This window comes from Nomascus leucogenys, chromosome 12 (assembly GCF_006542625.1).
Source record: "Nomascus leucogenys isolate Asia chromosome 12, Asia_NLE_v1, whole genome shotgun sequence".
NCBI lineage: Eukaryota > Metazoa > Chordata > Mammalia > Primates > Hylobatidae > Nomascus > Nomascus leucogenys.
The window spans coordinates 40,355,632-40,374,319 of record NC_044392.1 but is presented as its reverse complement, the minus strand read 5'-3'; the positions used below and the strand labels follow the sequence as shown (position 1 = coordinate 40,374,319).

Below are 18,688 nucleotides of genomic sequence, written 5' to 3'. Positions count from 1 at the left end.
AAAAAATTACCCGGGCGTGGTGGCGGACGCCTGTAGTCCCAGCTACTCGGAGAGGCTGAGGCAGGAGAATGGCGTGAACCCGGGAGGCGGAGCTTGCAGTGAGCCGAGATCGCGCCACTGCACTCCAGCCTGGGCGACAGAGAGAGACTCCGTCTCGGAAAAAAAAAAATAATAATAAGTTTAATTTACCAGGAAGTTAAAAAATTAATTAATTAATTAATTTATTTATTTATTTATTTTAGACAAACAGCTTTATTTGAAAGACGAGGGACAGCCGAGTCCCCCCGACCCCGCGGTCCTGGCAACGTCGGTCTCAGGCGTGGGAGGACCAGTGTCCTGCGGAGAGAAAAACAGGGTTGGGGTCTGCAGCCGGGGTCAGGAGTCAGGGGTCAGACCACGCGAGCGGCCGCACCCGGGTTGGGGGGTGGCCGCGGCGCCTGTCGGGGCCTGGGTTTCACCGCCGCACATGGGGCAGCCCGCGGTGAGCTGAGGCCCCCGGAGGCTCTGGGCGCCGAATCTCACCCGCAGCCACGGCCAAAACCGGGGATGACTTTCAGCCAACGCCGGAAAACATTTCTAAATTCGTATGCACTTAACAAAACCTCAAATAATATACAGCACCGAGCTACAAGGAAAAATAGACAAGTTCACAATCATCGTAGGGGATTTAGCACACCTCTCTCAATAGAGTATACTTCTTTCAGAACTGATAGAAAAAGTCAGTAAGGGCCAGGTGCAGTAGCTGATGCCTGTAATCCCAGCACTGGGAGGCTGAGATGGGAGGATTGCATGAGGCCGGAGTTCATGACCAGCCTGGGCAGCATAGGGAAACCCCCATTTCTACAAAAATTAAAAAAAAAAAAAAAATTAGGGCCGGGCGCCATGGCTCACGCCTGTAATTCCCAACACTTTGGGAGGCCGGGGCGGGCAGATCACCTGAGTTCAGGAGTTCGAGACCAGCCTGGCCAACACGGCGAAACCCTGTCTCTACTAAAAGTACAAAAATTAGCTGGGCGTGGTGGCGGGCACCTGTAATCCCAGCTACTCAGGAGGCTGAGGCAGGAGAATAGCTTAAACCCGGGAGGCAGAGGTTGCAGTGAGCCAAGATCGCGCCACTGCTCTCTAGCCTGGGTGACAAGAGCAAGACTCCGTCTCAAAAAAAAAAAAAAAAGTGCTGAGCATGGTGGTGCATGCCTGTAGTCCCAGCTACCCAGGAGGCTGAGGTGGGACGATTACATGACCCCAGGAGGTTGAGGCTGCAGTGAGCTATGATGGCACCACTGTACTTCAACCTAAGAGACAAAATGAGACCATCTCTTTCTCTGGAAAAAAAAAAAAAAAGACAGAGAAAGAATAAGAAAAAATCAGCAAGGATATAGAAAATTTAAATAACACAAGCAGCAAATTTGATTCAACAAGCGTATAGAGTCCACTATACCCAACAACTTCAAATTACAAATTATTTGCAAGCACATTTGGAACATTTAAGAAACTGACCAGATTGTTCTATAAAAGCAAAAAAAAAAAAAAAAAAAAAAAAAAAAAAAAAAAAAAAAAAAAAAAAAAAAAAAAAAGATTGTTCTATAAAGCAAGTTTCAACAAATTTCAAAGGCTTCAAATGATGCAAAGTATGTTTCTTGCCTACATTTCAGTGAGGCTAGAATCAGTAACAAAAAGGTAACTGGGAAGTCCCTATGTTTACAAGTTAAATACAGCCGGGCACAATGACACATGCCTGCAGTCCCAGATACTTGGAGGGCAGAGGATCTCTTGATTCCAGGAGTTTAAGGCTGTAGTGTGCTGAATACATTTTTAAATGACCCACAAAATAAATCACAATTGGAGTTAGAAAATATTTTGACCTGAGTGATAATTTAAAATGTCACAAAGCAGGCCAGGCACCATGGCTCAAACCTTTAATCCCAGCACTTTGGGAGACTGAGGCAGGTGGATTGCTTGAGGTCAGGAATTGGAGACTAGCCTGACCAAATGGTGAAACCCCATCTCTACTAAAAATACAAAAACTTAGCCGGGCGTGGTGGTGGGCACCTGTAGTCCCAGCTACTCGGGAGGCTGAGGTGAGATAATCGCTTGAACCTGGGAGGTGGAAGTTTCAGTGAGCCGAGACTGCGCCACTGCACTCCAGCCTGGGCGACAGAGCGAGATTCTGTCTTAGAAAGAAAGAAAGAAAAGGGCCGGGCGCGGTGGCTCACGCCTGTTAATCCCAGCACTTTGGGAGGCCGAGGTGGGCAGATCACAAGGTCAGGAGTTTGAGACCAGCCTGACCAACATGGTGAAACCCTGTCTCTACTAAAAATACAAAAATTAGCCGGGTATGGTGGCGCGTGCCTGTAATCCCAGCTGCTCGGGAGGCTGGGGCAGGAGAATCGCTGGAATCCGAGAGGCAGAGGTTGCAGTGAGCCAAGGTCATGCCACTGCACTCCAGCTTGGGTGACAGAGTGAGACTCTGTCTCAAAAAAAAAAAAAAATTAAAATAAAAAAGAAAAAAGAAAAGAAAAAAATGTGCTCAGAGGAAAATATATAGTCTTAAGAGCACATAAGAAAAAAGAGCCTGGATGTGGTGGCTTACCCTTGTAATCTCAGTGCTTTGGAAGGCCAAGGAAGAAGGATTGCTTGAGGCTAAGAGTTTGAGACCAGCCTGGGCCACATAGGGAGACCCCTGTCTCTTTTAAAATAAGTAAGTAAATAAATAAATAAAACTTTTAGGATGAAAGAAAAGCTGAGAATTTGTGAGTTTTGCATCCATCTCAAGAACCTAGAACAGTAAATTAAACTGAAAGGATTTAGAAGAATGGAAATGTGTACATAGAGATGTCTGGAAGAATATGTACCTAAAATGATAGTGGCTTTTTAAAATCTCTTGGGGTGGTATTTTTGGGTTAATTTTTTTTCTCTATTGTTCAAATAAGCTAAAACAAATAATAAAGCCATTGTAATTTTTGGGGGTAAAAACACTAACGGAAATTTTTTTTTTTCTAGACTGAGTCTCGCTCTGTCACCCACGCTGGAGTACAGTGGCACAATCTCAGCTCACTGCAACCTCTGCCTCCCAGATTCAAACGATTCTCCTGCCTCAGCCTCCCGAGTAGCTGGGACTACTGGCACCTGCCATCACACCCAGCTAATTTTTGTATTTTCAGTAGAGACGGGGTTTTACTATGTTGGCCAGGCTGGTCTCGAACTCCAGACCTCAAGTGATCTGTCCGCCTTGGCCTCCCAATGTACTGGGATTACAGGCATGAGCCACCGTGCCGGGCCTGAGGAAAATTTTTAAAAAATAATCGAGACTGTTATGGTGACACCACCATCAGAAGCTACAAGCAAAATACTGATAACCTCATATGTGAAAATTTTTCACATTGTTTAAAATACTATGAACAAAAGAAAAGACAAATAACAAACTGGGAAAAATATTTACAACTCATCACAAATGGCTAATCTCTTTAATATTAATATTAAAAAAATACAAATCAGGTCAGGCACAGTGGCTCATGCCTGTAATCCCAGTACTTTGGGAGGCTAAGGTGAGAGGATCACCTGAAGTCAGGAGTTCAAAACCAGCCTGGCCAACATGGTGAAACCTGTCTCCATTAAAAATACAAAAGGTAGCTGGACATGGTGTGGGCACCTGTAGTCCCAGTTACTCAGGAGGCTGAGGCAGGAGAATCACTTGAACCCGGGAGGCAGAGGTTGCAGTGAGCTGAGACTGTGCCACTGTACTCCAGCCTGGGTAACAGAGCGAGACTCCATCTCAAAAAAAAGAAAAAAAAAAAAGACTGGGCATGGTGGCTCACGCCTGTAACACGCCCAAATCCCAGCACTTTGGAGGCCAAGGCGGGTGGATCACCTGAAGTCAGGAGTTCGAGACCAGCCTGACCAACATGGAGAAACTCTGTCACTGCTAAAAATACAAAATTAACTGGGCGTGGTGGTGCATGCCTGTAATCCCAGCTACTCAGTAGGCTGAGGCAGGAGAATCGCTTGAACCTGGGAGGCAGAGGTTGCGGTGAGCTGAGATTGCACCATTGCACTCCAGCCTGGGCAACAAGGGCGAAACTCCGTCTCAAAAAAAAAAAAAATAAAGCTAATCAGTAAGAAAAATGAATAATAGGCCGGGTGCGGCGGCTCATGCCTGTAATCCCAGCACTTTGGGAGGCCGAGGCAGGTGGATCACAAGGTCAGGAGATCAAGACTATCTTGGCTAACACGGTGAAACCCCGTCTCTACTAAAAGTACAAAAAATTAGCTGGGCGTGGTGGCGGGCACCTGTAGTCCCAGCTACTCGGGAGACTGAGGCAGGAGAATGGCATGAACCCAGGAGGCGGAGCTTGCAGTGAGCCGAGATCAAGCCACTGCACTCCAGCCTGGGCAACAGTGCAAGACTCCATCTCAAAAAAAAAAAGAAAGAAAAGAAAAGAAAAATGAATAATAATTTAAAAGGGGGAGAGGTAAGACTTTACAGAACAGAGCTGGGTGTAGCATGCACCTGTATGTAGCTGCTTGAGAGGCTGGGTCCCTTTGAGCCAAGGAGTTCGAGACTAGCCTGGGCAACATAAAGAGATTCCATCTCTAAAATAAATGAATAATAATGAAAGAACATACAGAACAGGAAATACAAATGGATACTAAACATCTGAAAAGATAGTAGGCCAGATGCAGTGGCTCATGCCTATAATCTCAGCACTTTGGGAGGCTGAGGTGGGCAGATTGCTTGAGCTCAGGAGTTCGAGACCAGCCTGGGCAACATGGCATGAAACTCCATCTCTACAAAAATATACAAAAATTAGCTGAGCATAGTGGCATGTGCCTGCTGTAGTCCTAGCTACTCGGGAGGCCGAGGTGAAAGGATCACTTGAGCCCAGGAGGCAGAGGTTTCAGTGAGCTGAGATTGCACCACTGCAATCCATCCTGGGTAACAAGAGCAAAACTCTGAAACAGGTTTCACTGTATATTCTTTTGTCCTTTTTAAATTTGGGGCAGGTGCATGTATTATCTATTCAGAAGTAAATATTTTAAAACCAAATATATGTAAAAGCTTGTTCTCATTTTATCATATTTGTGCTTTCCCTGCTCTCTCCTTGCCTGCAAGGAACTGGAACATCCTAAGAGTTCCAGTTCAAAGGCCATCAGCCATATCTGATTCTCTCAGGCATAGTTACTCAGACAGCACTTTGTATATCTCCAGAATAGGGATTTCTTATTTTATGGTAATTGTCACCATATTGGTTTCTCCTACCCAAAGAGGAGGTAGAGATGAAGTCCCATTAATGGCTAAACGCAGTCTGTAGTTCCAAAGTCCCTAAGGGTGATGCCAATACCATAGAAGGTGCTGCGCATACCTCAGCCTCTTCAAGGGCGGGGGAGTTTAGAGTCCCTGCAGCTCTACTGTGCTTAATGCAGAACCACCAGGCTCTCCTTGTGTTTTCAGAAACAGGTTCATTATTGATCACTGTCTGCCATTTAGGGCCATCAATAGCCCCCTGCTACTGCTCCTAATCCCTCAGATCCCTGCTGCTAATTTTATATTGGCCTAGCGATGGTAGAAAGGTATATCAATTGGTTAAGTGTGTGACTTCTACAGCCAGGCTGTGCTTGGATTGAATTCCAGGTCTACCATTTAATTGCTGTGTGATAGGGCTTTCTTTCATTCAACTTGTGCTTCAATTTCTTCGCGTGTAAATGAGGATAATGAGAGAACCGACCCCAGGGTTATAACCAGAAATAAAGGAGATGATGTTTGTAAAATGTTTAGGACAGTGCCAAACACATAATAAGCACCATATAAATGTTAGCTTAATATTATAATTCTTTTTACCAAGTGATTGTAAGTGTGAACCCAGTTTCTCATAGCATAAGAGACCAAGCTATAATTTACCATAATTCTTTGTTGAAGTCTCCAGGATAATTAAAGGTAATAACAAAAGAGAATAACTTCCAAAACTGGCTATCCATCTACACTAATCTTCTATAACGTGGCTTCCTCCCTGTAGCAGAGCCATCATTTCTTTCACCGTTCTGAGTTATTTTCCAGCATATTAGAGTCCAGACCAATGCCTTAAAGAACAGAGGAGCCGGGTGCGGTGGTTCACACCTGTAATTCCAGCACTTTGGGAGGCCGAGGCGGGTGGATCACGAGGTCAGGGGATCGAGACCATCCTGGCTAACACGGTGAAACCCTGTCTCTACTAAAAATACAAAAAATTAGCTGGGCGTGGTGGCGGGTGCCTGTAGTCCCAGCTACTCGGGAAGCTGAGGCAGGAGAATGGCGTGAACCCGGGAGGCAGAGGTTGCAGTGAGCCGAGATCACGCCACTGCACTCCAGCCTGGGCGACAGAGTGAGACTCCATCTCACAAAAAAAAAAAAAAAGAACAGAGGAAAAGCTTCCTCTTTTTTCCCTAATCCAAGGTTTATTTCTCTAATCCAGTATTCACTTCTCTTTCTGTCCCAGGAGCTGCCTTTTCCCATGATGACAGACAGTAGGGCTTTCAACTACCTTCAGGGGCTCTCCGATGCACCCAACTGTCCTATTGCATTGCCTACATTTCCTAGAATTGAGCTATTTAATCCTTTTCGATTCCTTTTTTGTTGTTGTTGAGATAGAGTGTTGCTCTGTTGCTGAGGCTGGAGTACAGTAGTGCAATCTCACCTCACTGCAACCTCTGCCTCCTGGGTTCAAGCAATTCACCTGCCTCAGCCTCCAGAGTAGCCGGGACTATAGGCACACACCACCACGCCCTGCTAATTTTTTGTATTTTAGTAGAGACGGGGTTTCACCATGTTGCCCAGGCTGATCTCAAACTCCTGAGCTCAGGCAGTCCATCCGCCTCGGCCTCCCAAAGTGCTAGGATCACAGGCGTGAGCCACCACACCTGGCTGAATTCCTTTTTATAACTATTTAAGGATAATTTCCATGAGGACAGGGAGTCCACTGCCTATGCACTACTGTATTTCCAATCCCTGGAACGTATTAGGAACTCCATAAACATTTGCTCATGAATGAGTTCTTCCTCTGAAAAACAGTGAGGCTCAGGCCTACATACGCTTCCTTTTTTTTTTTTTTTTTTTTGAGATGGAGTCTCGCTCTGTCGCCCAGGCTGGAGTGCAGTGGCGCGATCTCGGCTCACTGCAGGCTCCGCCCCCCAGGGTTCACACCATTCTCCTGCCTCAGCCTCCCGAGTAGCTGGGACTACACATTTTTTTTTTTTTTTTAGAGACGGAGTCTCGCTGTGTCGCCCAGCTTGGAGTGCAGTGGCGCGATCTGGGCTCACTGCAAGTTCCGCCTCCCTGGAGACTTCAACAAAGAATTATGGTAAATTATAGCTTGGTCTCTTATGCTATGAGAAACTGGGTTCACACTTAGAATCACTTGGTAAAAAGAATTATAATATTAAGCTAACATTTATACGGTGCTTATTATGTGTTTGGCACTTCCTAAACATTTTACAAACATCAGCTCCTTTATTTCTGGTTATCACTGCTGAGCCATTCTCCTGCCTCAGCCTCCCAAGTAGCTGGGACTACAGGCGCCCGCCACCACGTCCGGCTAATTTTTTTGTATTTTTAGTAGAGACGAGGTTTCACCGTGTTAGCCAGGATTGTCTCGATCACCTGACCTCGTGATCTGCCAGCCTCGGCCTCCCAAATGCTGGGATTACAGGAGTGAGCCACCGCGCCCAGCCCCAGTCTTCTCAATTTTAGTTTCTTGTCTCATGTGAGCATTACTTAATAGTAAGTTAAATCCATAAACATTTCTCTAAAAGAGGCATGTCCTACTGAGATGCAACTATGCCTATAATAGAGGCAGGCCTATGTTTATAACAGAGACAGCGCTTTGTATTATCATACATATTATGTGCTATGCTTTACTAAATGGTTTAATAAGGTGGTTTTCCAGCCCGGTGCGGTGGCTCAAGCCTGTAATCCCAGCACTTTGGGAGGCCGAGTCAGGCGGATCACCTGAGGTCATGAATTCGAGAGCAGCCTGGCCAATATGGTAAAACCCGTCTCTACTAAAAATACAAAAAAATAATTAGCCGGGCGAGGTGGCGGGCGCCTGTAGTCCCAGCTACGTGGGAGGCTGAGGCAGGAGAATGGCGTGAACCCCGGTGGGCGGAGCCTGCAGTGAGCCGAGATCGCGCCACTGAACTCCAGCCTGGGCGACAGAGGGAGACTCCGTCTCAAAAAAAAAAAAAAAAAAAATTAACTGGGTGTGGTGGTGGGCGCCTGTAATCCCAGCTACTGGGGAGGCTGAAGCAGGAGAATTGCTTGAACGCAGGAGGCGGAGGTTGCAGTGAGCCGAGATTGAGCCATTGCACTCCAGGCTGGGCATCAAGAGTGAAACTCTGTCTCAAGGAAAAAAAATAAAAATTAAAATAAGGTGGTTTTCCAAAACTATGAAACAAAAACAACATGCAGCTTTATAAAGACAGCTCTTCTGGTGCTTACTTTATGTATCAAGATATTCACTGATGTTAAAAATATTGATTGAATACTTAATCTGTGGCAGACGCTATATTAGGTTTTAGAAGCACAGCATTGAAAAAGATAGATACACAATCCCTACACTGATTGAGCTTCCAGGCTACCAAGACAATTATACAATTAATAAAGTGTGATGAGTAGTTACCATGGAAGTGTTCTCAGAGATAGGGGTCTTCTGCCTGCACTTGAACAAGAGCAGCACTATATTGATTATTTTTATAATTTGGGACTCCAGGTAAGATTTTGTTTGTAAACCTGGCTTCACTACCATATAAAAGTTTGAATACTGCCATTTATTTATCTGAATTTCATCCTGACAGCCTATTATGTAAATGAATGGCCATTGCGTATATAGTTATAACTATATAAGCTTTTTTTTTTTTTTAATTGAGACAGAGTCTCACTTTGTCACCCAGGCCGGAATGCAGTGGTTCAATCACGGCTCATTGCAGCCTTGACCTCCCAGGCTCAAGTCATCCTCCCATCTCAACTTCCCAAGTAGATGGGGACACAGGTGCACACCACCACATCCAGCTAATTTTTAGACTTTTTGTGGAGACGGGGTCTCTCTGTTTTGCCCAAGCTGGTCTCAAACTTCTGTGCTCAAGAAATCCTCCTCCCTTAGTCTCCCAAAGTGCTGGGATTATAGGTGTGAGCCACCATGCCCAGCCTTATAAGCCTTATTATCCTCATTTTATAGTTGAGAAAATACAGTTAACAGAGTTAAAGTAACTCTTTTTTTTTAAGATGGAGTCTCGCTCTGTCGCCCAGGCTGGACTGCAGTGGCTTGATCTCGGCTCACGGCAAGCTCCGCCTGCCAAGTTCATGCCATTCTCCTGGCTCAGCCTCCCGGTAGCTGGGACTACAGGAGCCCGCCACCACACCCGGCTAATTTTTTGTATTTTTAGTAGAGATGGAGTTTCACAGTGTTAGCCAGGATGGTCTCTATCTCCTGACCTTGTGATCCACCCGCCTCGGCCTCCCAAAGTGCTGGGATTACAGGCATGAGCCACGGCGCCCCGCCGGCTAAAGTTTTACAACAATTAAATTGCAAAGCCTCATTCCAAATCTCTGCTCTCTATATCAAACCACAGTGCCCACACCCAAAATGGAATAAATCTTATTTCCCCTAGAAGAGAGATCTCTAGTTAAGAAGTACAAAGCTTTGCCTTAGCCTTATCCAATATCCAATTTTTTTTTTTTTTTTATGAAAGAGATATATAGCATGCTGATAAAAAACAAAAAACACACCATCATCTCAACCAACATGGAAAAAGCATTTGAAAAACTCCTTTATAAAGCCGGGCCCTGTGGCTCATGTCTGTAATCCTAGCACTTCGGGAGGCCGAGGCAGGCAGATCACCTGAGGTCAGGAGCTCAAGACCAGCCTGGCAGACACGGTGAAACCCCGTCTCTACAAAAAATGCAAAAATTAGCTGAGCATGGTGGCCTGCGTCTGTGGTCCCAGTTACTGGGTGGCTGAGGCAGCAGAATTACTTGAACCCAGGAGGGGAGGCAGAGATTGCAGTGAGCCGAGATCACACCACTGTCCTCCAGCCTGGGTGACAGAGGGAGACTCCGTCTCAAAACAAAAATCAAAAAACAACTCCCTTTTGAGAAAAACCATCAACGCCAGGAGGGAACTTCCTCAACCTGACAAGGGCATCTGTGAAAAATCTGCAGCTTAACCTCATATTTAATGGAGAAAGACAGCCGGGCGCAGTGGCTCACGCCTGTAATCCCAGCACTTTGGGAGGCCGAGGCGTGTGGATCACGAGGTCAGGAGTTCAAGACCAGCCTGGCCAACATGGTGAAAGCCCGTCTCTACTAAAAATACAAAAAATTAGCTGGGCGTGGTGGCGGGCACCTGTAATCCCAGCTACCCTGGAGGTTGAGGCAGAGAATTGCTTAAAACCTGGAGGGGCGGAGCTTGCAGTGAGCAGAGATCCCGCCACTGCACCCCAGCCTGGGCGACAGAGCAACACTCTGTCGCAAAAAAAAAAAAAAAAAAAAGGAGAGAGACATTGATTTTCCCCCTAAAGGCAGAACGAGACAAGGATGTCTGCTGGTAACACTCTCTTTTTTTTTATTTTGAGACGGAGTCTGGCTCTGTTGCCCAGGCTGGAGTGCAGTGGCGTGATCTTGGCTCACTGCAAGCCCTGCCTGCTGGGTTCACGCCATTCTCCTGCCTCAGCCTCCCGAGTAGCTGGGACTACAGGCGCCCGCCACCACGCCCGACTAATTTTTTTGTATTTTTAGTACAGATGGGGTTTCACCATGTTAGCCAGGATGGTGTCGATCTGCTGACCTTGTGATCTGCCCGCCTCGGCCTCCCAAAATGCTGGTATTACAGGCGTGAGCCACCGCGCCCCGCCAACACTCTCACTCAATATTGTACTGGAGGCTGAGTGCGATGGCTCACGCCTGTAATCTTAGCACTTTGGGAGACGAGCGAGGTGGATCACCTGAGGTCAGGAGCTCGAAGCCAGCCTGACCAACATGGTGAAACTCCATCTCTACTAAAAGTACAAAATTAGCTGGGCGTGGTGCTGCGCACCTGTAATCCCAGCTACCCGGATGGCTGAGGTAGGAGAATCGCTTGAACCCAGGAGGTGGAGGTTGCAGTGAGCCGAAATCATGTCACTGCACTCTAGCCTGGGTGACAGAGTGAGACTCTGTCTCAAAAACAAAACAAACCAAACCAAAACAAACAAACAACTTACTGCCGCAGGCTGGAATGATTCACTGAATAAACAGTGAAATAAACATAAATAAAGTAAATATATTTTTAAAAAGTTTGGTCTTACTTTGACCCCCAGGCTGGAGTGAAGTGGTATAATCTTGGCTCATTTGCAATCTCGACCTCTGGTGTTCAAGAGATCCTCCTGCTTCAGCCCCCAAAATAGTTGGGACTACAGGTGCGCGCCACCACTCTGGCTAATTTTTGTATTTTTTGTACAGCTGGGGTTTTACCACGTTGCCTAGGCTATTTTCGAACTCCTGGGCTCAAGCCATCTGCCCACCCCGGCTTCCTAAAGTGCTGGGATTACCTGCGTGAGTCACCGCACCCGGCCAAACAAGATATTTAAATCCATAATTAACGTGTTTAAGTTTTATTTATTTATTTTTTGAGACGGAGTCTTGTTCTTGTTGCCCAGGCTGGAGTGCAATGGCAGGATCTCGGCTCACTGTAACCTCCGCCTCCCGGGTTCAAGTGATTCTCCTGCCTCAGCCTCCCAAGTAGCCGGGACTACAAGCCTGCACCACCATGCCTAGCTAATTTTGCATTGTTAGTAGAGACGGGTTTCACCAGTCAGGCTGGTCTGGAGCTCCTGACCTCAAGTGATCCACCTGCCCTGGCCTCCCAAGGTGCTGGGATTACAGGCTTGAGCCACCATGCCAGCCACAGGATATATAAATTAAAGCCAAAATTGCCGGCGCGGTGGCTCACGCCTGTAATCCCAGCACCTTGGGAAGCTGAGGCAGGTGGATCACCTGAGGTCAGGAGTTCAAGACCAACCCTGGCCAACATGGCGAAACCCGGTCTCTGCTAAACATACAAAATCAGCCAGGCATGGTAGCACATGCCTGTAATCCCAGCTACCCGGGACGCTGAGGCAGGAGAATCAATTGAACCCAGGAGGCAGAGGTTGTGGTGAGCCGAGATCATGCCATTGCACTCCAACCTGGGCAACAAGAGTGAAACTCTGTCTCAAAAAAAAAAAAAAAATTCAAAAATTAATGTGTTTAGATTTTAAGACCAACTGGAATTTATTTATTGTTTCCCCACAAGTAATCCCACCACTTTGGGAGGCTGGGGCAGGAGGATCGCTTGAGCCCGGGGGATGGAGATTGCAGTAAGCTATGATCGTACCACTGTACTCCAGCCTGGGCAACAGAGTGAGACACTGTCTCAAAAAAAAAAAAAAAAAAAAAACCACGAAAGTCTAGGACTCAGTGAATGGCTAGACTAAGGCGCAAATCTTGCAGGGATTTGTCTTTTGATTCTGCATGGTTTCTAATCTTTATCAGGAGTTAAACATCCTTCTACAGGATAACTGCATCTAGAGGCAGGACTATATATAAGCAAAGGAAAAGTTCTTCGAAGAGGAAACACGAATCGCTCGTTTTAGGAAGGCAGTGCCTTGAAAAGCGCCTTGGTGTTGGGGGCTCGGGGCTGGGGGAGGGATAACATTAGGAGAAATACCTAATGTAAATGACGAGTTGATGGGTGCAGCAAACCAACATGGCACAAGTATACCTATGTATCAAACCTGCACGTTGTGCGCATGTACTCTAGAACTTAAAGTATAATAAAAATAAATAAATAAGTAAAAGTGCCTTCAGCAGCCTGAAGTTCTAAGAGCTTTCCAAGTTTAGAAAGGTGTCCGGGTTTTCTGCGATTACTTCTCTGAGCATGAACGGAAGTCACCCTTTGTGCCTTCTGCGGTGATTTTAATGATAGGTGTCATATATAGGATAGAGTAATCTGTTTACTTTCTGTTCTTCTCGATGCACTCACAAGCGGGTAACTAGGTGACAAGAAAACAAAGATCTTATTCAAAAGAGAAGTCTTACAGCAACCCAACGTCTCATCTTCCCACAGTAAAGATGACGGCGCCTTGAGGTAAGCTACAGGCAACACTGCTTCCGCGTTTCTCTTGCGCCCTGGTCCAAGATGGCGGATGAGGCCACGCGACGTGTTGTGTCTGAGATCCCGGTGCTGAAGACTAACGCCGGACCCCGAGATCGTGAGTTGTGGGTGCAGCGACTGAAGGAGGAATATCAGTCCCTTATCCGGGTTAGTTGTGTTTCTACAGTCTAACGCGTAGCATAAGGGTTGGGAGAAATCAGGTGTCCTCAATAATAGGCTCCGTGTGGAAGCCGCTTCCGGTTTTTAAGTTTAACGCCCAAATTCATAGAAATGGGACGATTGCGGGGCTCGGGGACTGAGAAGGGATGGTGGGGAGAGGGCAAAAAAGACTCAGGTGAGGTGCACAGTGGGGCCAGACCTTGCGGCTAAAAGCAGCAGTTATTTTTGGGATACGCTTCCCCGGAAGGTGACGTGTCTCCCCGGCTCCAGGTGTTTGTTCACCTGGATGTGAACAAAAATCCTCAGGGCGCCAACTCCTAGTCCGCATCTCTCTGTCCTCTCCTTCACTCTTCACGTTTTTTGTTTGTTTGTTTGTTTGTTTGTTTGACGGAGCCTAGCTCTGTTGCTAGGCTGGAGTGCAGTGGCGCGATCTCGGCTCACTGCAATCTCCAGCTCCCGGGTTCAAGCGAGTCTCCTGCCTCAGCCTCCTGAGTAGCTGGGACTACAGGCGCGCGCCACCACACCCAGCTAATTTTTGTGTTTTCAGTAGAGAGAGGGTTTCACCGTGCTGGCCAGGATGGTCTCGATCTCCTGACCTCGTGATCCTGATCCACCCGCCTCAGCCTCCCAAAGTGCTGAGATTACAGGCATGAGCCACCGCGCCTGTCCTCACTCTTCACTCTTTCAAACCACATTAGGGCTGAAAATTCAAGTAGGTGTTAACTACAGAGAGTTGGGGAGTTTAGCTCATAGTTAGAAACGGGCTGTCTTCTCAGCTATCTATCTAGGAAGGTGAAAAAAGTTTGTCTTCCTTGTAGTTTCTGCCTGCTTCAAAGACCAGCAGTTCTAGTTCTCCTACCTCATGTATTCATTCACTAAAAAAAAAAAAAAAAAAAAAAAAAAAAAATACTGTGCATGTAGAACCTAGGGAGGAGATACCAAGCCGAATAAGGAGGAACTTACTGAGGCAGACAAAACCAGATTATTATAATACAGTGTTTAAGTGGAGAGAGACTGAGACAGATATGGACAGATATAAAGTGAGAAATGGCTAGGATGTTTTGAGAGCGTAAGGAAAGACATCCAGTTTGCATTTGGTCATGGAAGGTTTTCTGGAGGAAGTAATGCTTGAGCTGAAACTATGAGTAAACATAAGTTAGCCTGATAAAACATAAGAGTAGAAGGACATTCAAGCCAAAAGGGACAGCAAGAGCAAAGGCATAGAATCTAGAAACGGCACAGGCACCGGCATGATGTGTTTGAAGAAACAAAGTAGCTCAGTGTTGTTAGAGCATCAAATGTGAGGCAGGGAAGGGTAGAAAAAGCTAGGAGACATATTTCAGCACCTGAATTTTCTCTTGGAGGCTTTGGGATGCCGTTAAATGTTTTTAAGCTGAGGAATAACATGGCCAGATTCGGGTTTAGATCAGTCACATTGGCAATAAGGGGAAAATACAATTAACAGGGACAAGACTGAAGGTAAGAGACAAGTTAGGAGGCTGTCATTAATCTCAGCGAAACAAAAGGCAGTCTAAACTAGGCAGTTGTGAGGATAGAGAGGGGAGATAGATTTGAAGAATATTCAGAAGGTAAAATTAGCATGACATCATGGATTAGTGTAGTAAGGGATAGGGAGGGTCAAGGATGATTCCCAGGTTTTTGCCTTGGGTGAATGCTCATACTGCCACCTGAAATTGATAATTCAGGAGGATAATTGAGGAAGTGTATCCAAAGGAATATTATAAATTCCAGATGGAAATGCTGAGTTTGAAGTACCTGTGAAATGAAGGTCAAAATGTCAACATACAGTTGGATACTAAAGGCTGAAGTTCTGAGGAAAGATCTGGACCAAAGATAAAAATCTGGGAGTCATTAGCCTGTGGGTGCTAGTTGAAACCCGGACTATATGAGGCTAGAAGGAAGGGAGTTACCCAGTTCCTTACCTAGAAGGAAAGGAGTCTACCATTAAATGAGTTGTGGGCTGAGGGCAGACACTATCAGAGAAGTGAGAGGAGAATCCAGATGATATCTTCAGATCTTTTGTGCTTGCTAAATTGAGTGGAGCCCAAACATTCTATTCTCTGTTCTGGGCAGACCCCCACTTACCAGTATAGCCTTGTCTTCAGCTTTGCTAATGTTAGAAAAATTAGGTAAACATATTAAGAAAAAGTAGGCTGGGCACGGTGGTTCACGCTTGTAATCCCAGCACTTTGGGAGGCCAAGGTGGGCGGATCACAAGGTCAGGAGATCGAGACCATCCTGGCTAACATGGTGAAACCCCATCTCTACTAAAAAAAAGATTCAAAAAATTAGCCAGGCGTGGTGGCGGGCACCTGTAGTTCCAGCTACTTGGGAGGCTGAGGCAGGAGAATGGCATGAACCCAGGCGATGGAGCTTGCAGTGAGCCGAGATCACGCCACTGCACTCCAGTCTCGGTGGCAGAGCGAGACTCTGTCTCAAAGTAACCGGCTGGGTGCAGTGGCTCACGTCTGTAATCCTAGCACTTTGGGAGGCCAAGGCAGGTTGATCACCTGGGGTCAGGAGTTCGAGACCAGCCTGGCCAACATGGCGAAACCCCGTCTCTACTAAAAATACAAAAATTATCCGGGCATAGTGGTGCACGCCTGTAATCCCAGCTACTCAGGAGACTGAGGAAGGAGAATCACTTGAACCTGGGAGGTGGAAGTTGCAGTGAACCCAGATCACGCCACTGCACTCCAGCCTGTGCGATGGGAGTGAGACTCCATCTCAAAAAAAAAAAAAAAATACTTTTCTTTCGAGGAGAGGGGGACTGCCCTTGGCCCCAACTACTCTCAAAGACCTCATTCCCTGCTTTCAGTATGTGGAGAACAACAAGAATGCTGACAACGATTGGTTCCGACTGGAGTCCAACAAGGAAGGGACTCGGTAGGTAGACCCTCCTGGGAGGTGTGGGGTGGGAGTCTTATGTGAGTTAGGCAATTTGGTATCCTAGCGCCCACTACTAAAGCTGCCCTGTCTCATGTTAGCTGTCTCCACTCCCACAGCTCCAGAGTTCCCCAGTTCCCATCCTATGAGTCTCCCAGGCTGGTGGCCTAAGCCAAGATGTCATTTGAGTATTGGAAGAATAGGCAAATTGGACTGAGGTTTGGTCTTTGTTACAGGTGGTTTGGAAAATGCTGGTATATCCATGACCTCCTGAAATATGAGTTTGACATCGAGTTTGACGTGAGTGTGATAGAGTGGGAAATATGAAGGTTAGTAGAAGGGGAGGGATTAGATGATTGGTAACGAGCTATCCTTTCTTGAAGGGACCAAAGAAAACTTTAAAAATGGGAGAGAAAAGCTGAGGTTTGAGGCAAGCATAAGTTATATTTACTCATCTCCACGTCCAGAATCCTGGTATGGATGTGCTGCTTGGGGAGTTTTACTTAACATTTCAGTTTAACCAAGAAATATGTATGTCTGATTATTTTAGTTCCTTTCTATCCTGATTCTGTTTTATTAAGGTTTTATAATTTCTCCAGATTCCTATCACATATCCTACTACTGCCCCAGAAATTGCAGTTCCTGAGCTGGATGGAAAGACAGCAAAGATGTACAGGTAGGACTGAATAGGAGATGGAAAAGAGTCAAAGAAGGCCTTAAGGAAGAACTTCGTGGCGGGAGGGAGAGCATCAGGAAGAATAGCTAATGGATGCTTGGCTTCATGTCTGGGTGATGGGATGATCTATGCATAAATCACCATGGCACGTTTACCTGTGTAACAAACCTGTACATCCTGCATGTGTACCTCTGAACTTTTTTTTTTTTTTTCGAGACGTAGTCTCGCTCTGTCGCCCAGGCTGGAGTGCAGTGGCGCGATCTCAGCTCACTGCAAGCTCTGCCTCCCGGGTTCACGCCATTCTCCTGCCTCAGCCTCTCCGAGTAGCTGGGACTACAGGCGCCCGCCACCACGCCCAGCGAATTTTTTTGTATTTTTAGTAGAGATGGGGTTTCACCGTGGTCTCGATCTCCTGACCTCGTGATCCGCTCGCCTCGGCCTCCCAAAGTGCTGGGATTACAAGCGTGAGCCACCGCGCCCGGCCTACCTCTGAACTTAAAAAGTTGTAAGGAAGCCGGGCACAGTGGCTCACGTTTGTAATCCCAGCACTTTGGGAGGCCGAGGCGGGCGGACCACGAGGTCAGGAGATCGAGACCAAGGTGAAACCCCGTCTCTACTAAAAATACAAAAAATTACCCGGGCGTGGTGGCGGGCGCCTGTAGTCCAAGCTACTTGGAGAGGCTGAGGCAGGAGAATGGCGTGAACCCGGGAGGCGGAGCTTGCAGTGAGCCAAGATTGCGCCACTGCACTCCAGCCTGGGCGACAGAGCGAGACTCCGTCTCAAAAAAAAAAAAAAAGTTGTAAGGAAAAAAAAAAAAAGGAAGAACTTTGGAGGCAGAGATTTTCCCAGGGTCTGCTGGCCTAGTGGGGTGCCAGGCCCTCCTCTGCCGAGCCTAAGCAAAGTACTTAGCTGACCTTGTTCTCAATTCTGATCACTAGTAGTCTTCCTATGCCCCCAAGAGGCTGCTGTGCTTTATGGTAAACTTTGCATGTCAACACCTTCTTCATGTCCCTCTCATAGGGGTGGCAAAATATGCCTGACGGATCATTTCAAACCTTTGTGGGCCAGGAATGTGCCCAAATTTGGACTAGCTCATCTCATGGCTCTGGGGGTAAGTTTTGTGTATTTGGCATAAAAGGAGGAAGAGGGGCTTAGGCGCTGAGCAGTACAAGAAAAGCAGCTAAGAATAAAAGGAATAACAGTGATGTCCCTTAAGCATGTTGCCCCAGAATCTGTCTGCGAGGAGGGAGCTTCTAATGGAACAAGAAGCATTGACTGGTAGTAATCTCACAGGATTTTCCTTGTATTGCAGCTGGGTCCATGGCTGGCAGTGGAAATCCCTGATCTGATTCAGAAGGGCGTCATCCAACACAAAGAGAAATGCAACCAATGAAGAATCAAGCCACTGAGGCAGGGCAGAGGGACCTTTGATAGGCTAGGATACTATTTTCCTGTGCATCACACTTAACTCATCTAACTGCTTCCCCGGACACCCTCCACCTCTAGTTGTTACTAAGTAGCTGCAGCAGGCATTGCTGGGGGAGAAACAAACAAACACCAAACAGTATTGCTACTTAGTTTCTAAGGCTGCACAGGGAAGGGAAAGACTGGGCTTTGGACAATCTAGCGGTAATTTATATCCGCCCCCAGGTGGAGCAACATGCGATCCTGGAGGCATAGGGGGTAACTGAAAGTGAGTACATATAGTCTTTCTGGTTTCTGGAGATAACCTATCAATAAAAGCTGCTTCCTCTGGTAGCCTGTGGTTCTCATTGGGAACTGTTAACA

At 46.6% G+C, this 18,688-nt stretch overlaps 1 protein-coding gene and 1 non-coding gene across 2 annotated transcripts; one reads left to right on the top strand and one right to left on the bottom strand.

The window, feature by feature from the left end:
- Positions 1-435: 435 nt before the first annotated feature.
- LOC115837825 lies at positions 436-562 on the bottom strand. Its single transcript, XR_004032871.1, has one exon. It is a non-coding gene; the product is annotated as a small nucleolar RNA ACA64 (small nucleolar RNA).
- A 12,286-nt stretch (positions 563-12,848) lies between these two features.
- On the top strand, positions 12,849-18,658 carry UFC1 (ubiquitin-fold modifier conjugating enzyme 1). Its single transcript, XM_030824091.1, has 6 exons — positions 12,849-13,304; positions 16,156-16,223; positions 16,460-16,523; positions 16,823-16,899; positions 17,921-18,011; positions 18,213-18,658. The coding sequence occupies exons 1-6, from the start codon at positions 13,182-13,184 to the stop codon at positions 18,291-18,293; spliced, it is 504 nt and encodes a 167-aa protein (XP_030679951.1). The 5' UTR covers positions 12,849-13,181; the 3' UTR covers positions 18,294-18,658.
- Positions 18,659-18,688: the final 30 nt, after the last annotated feature.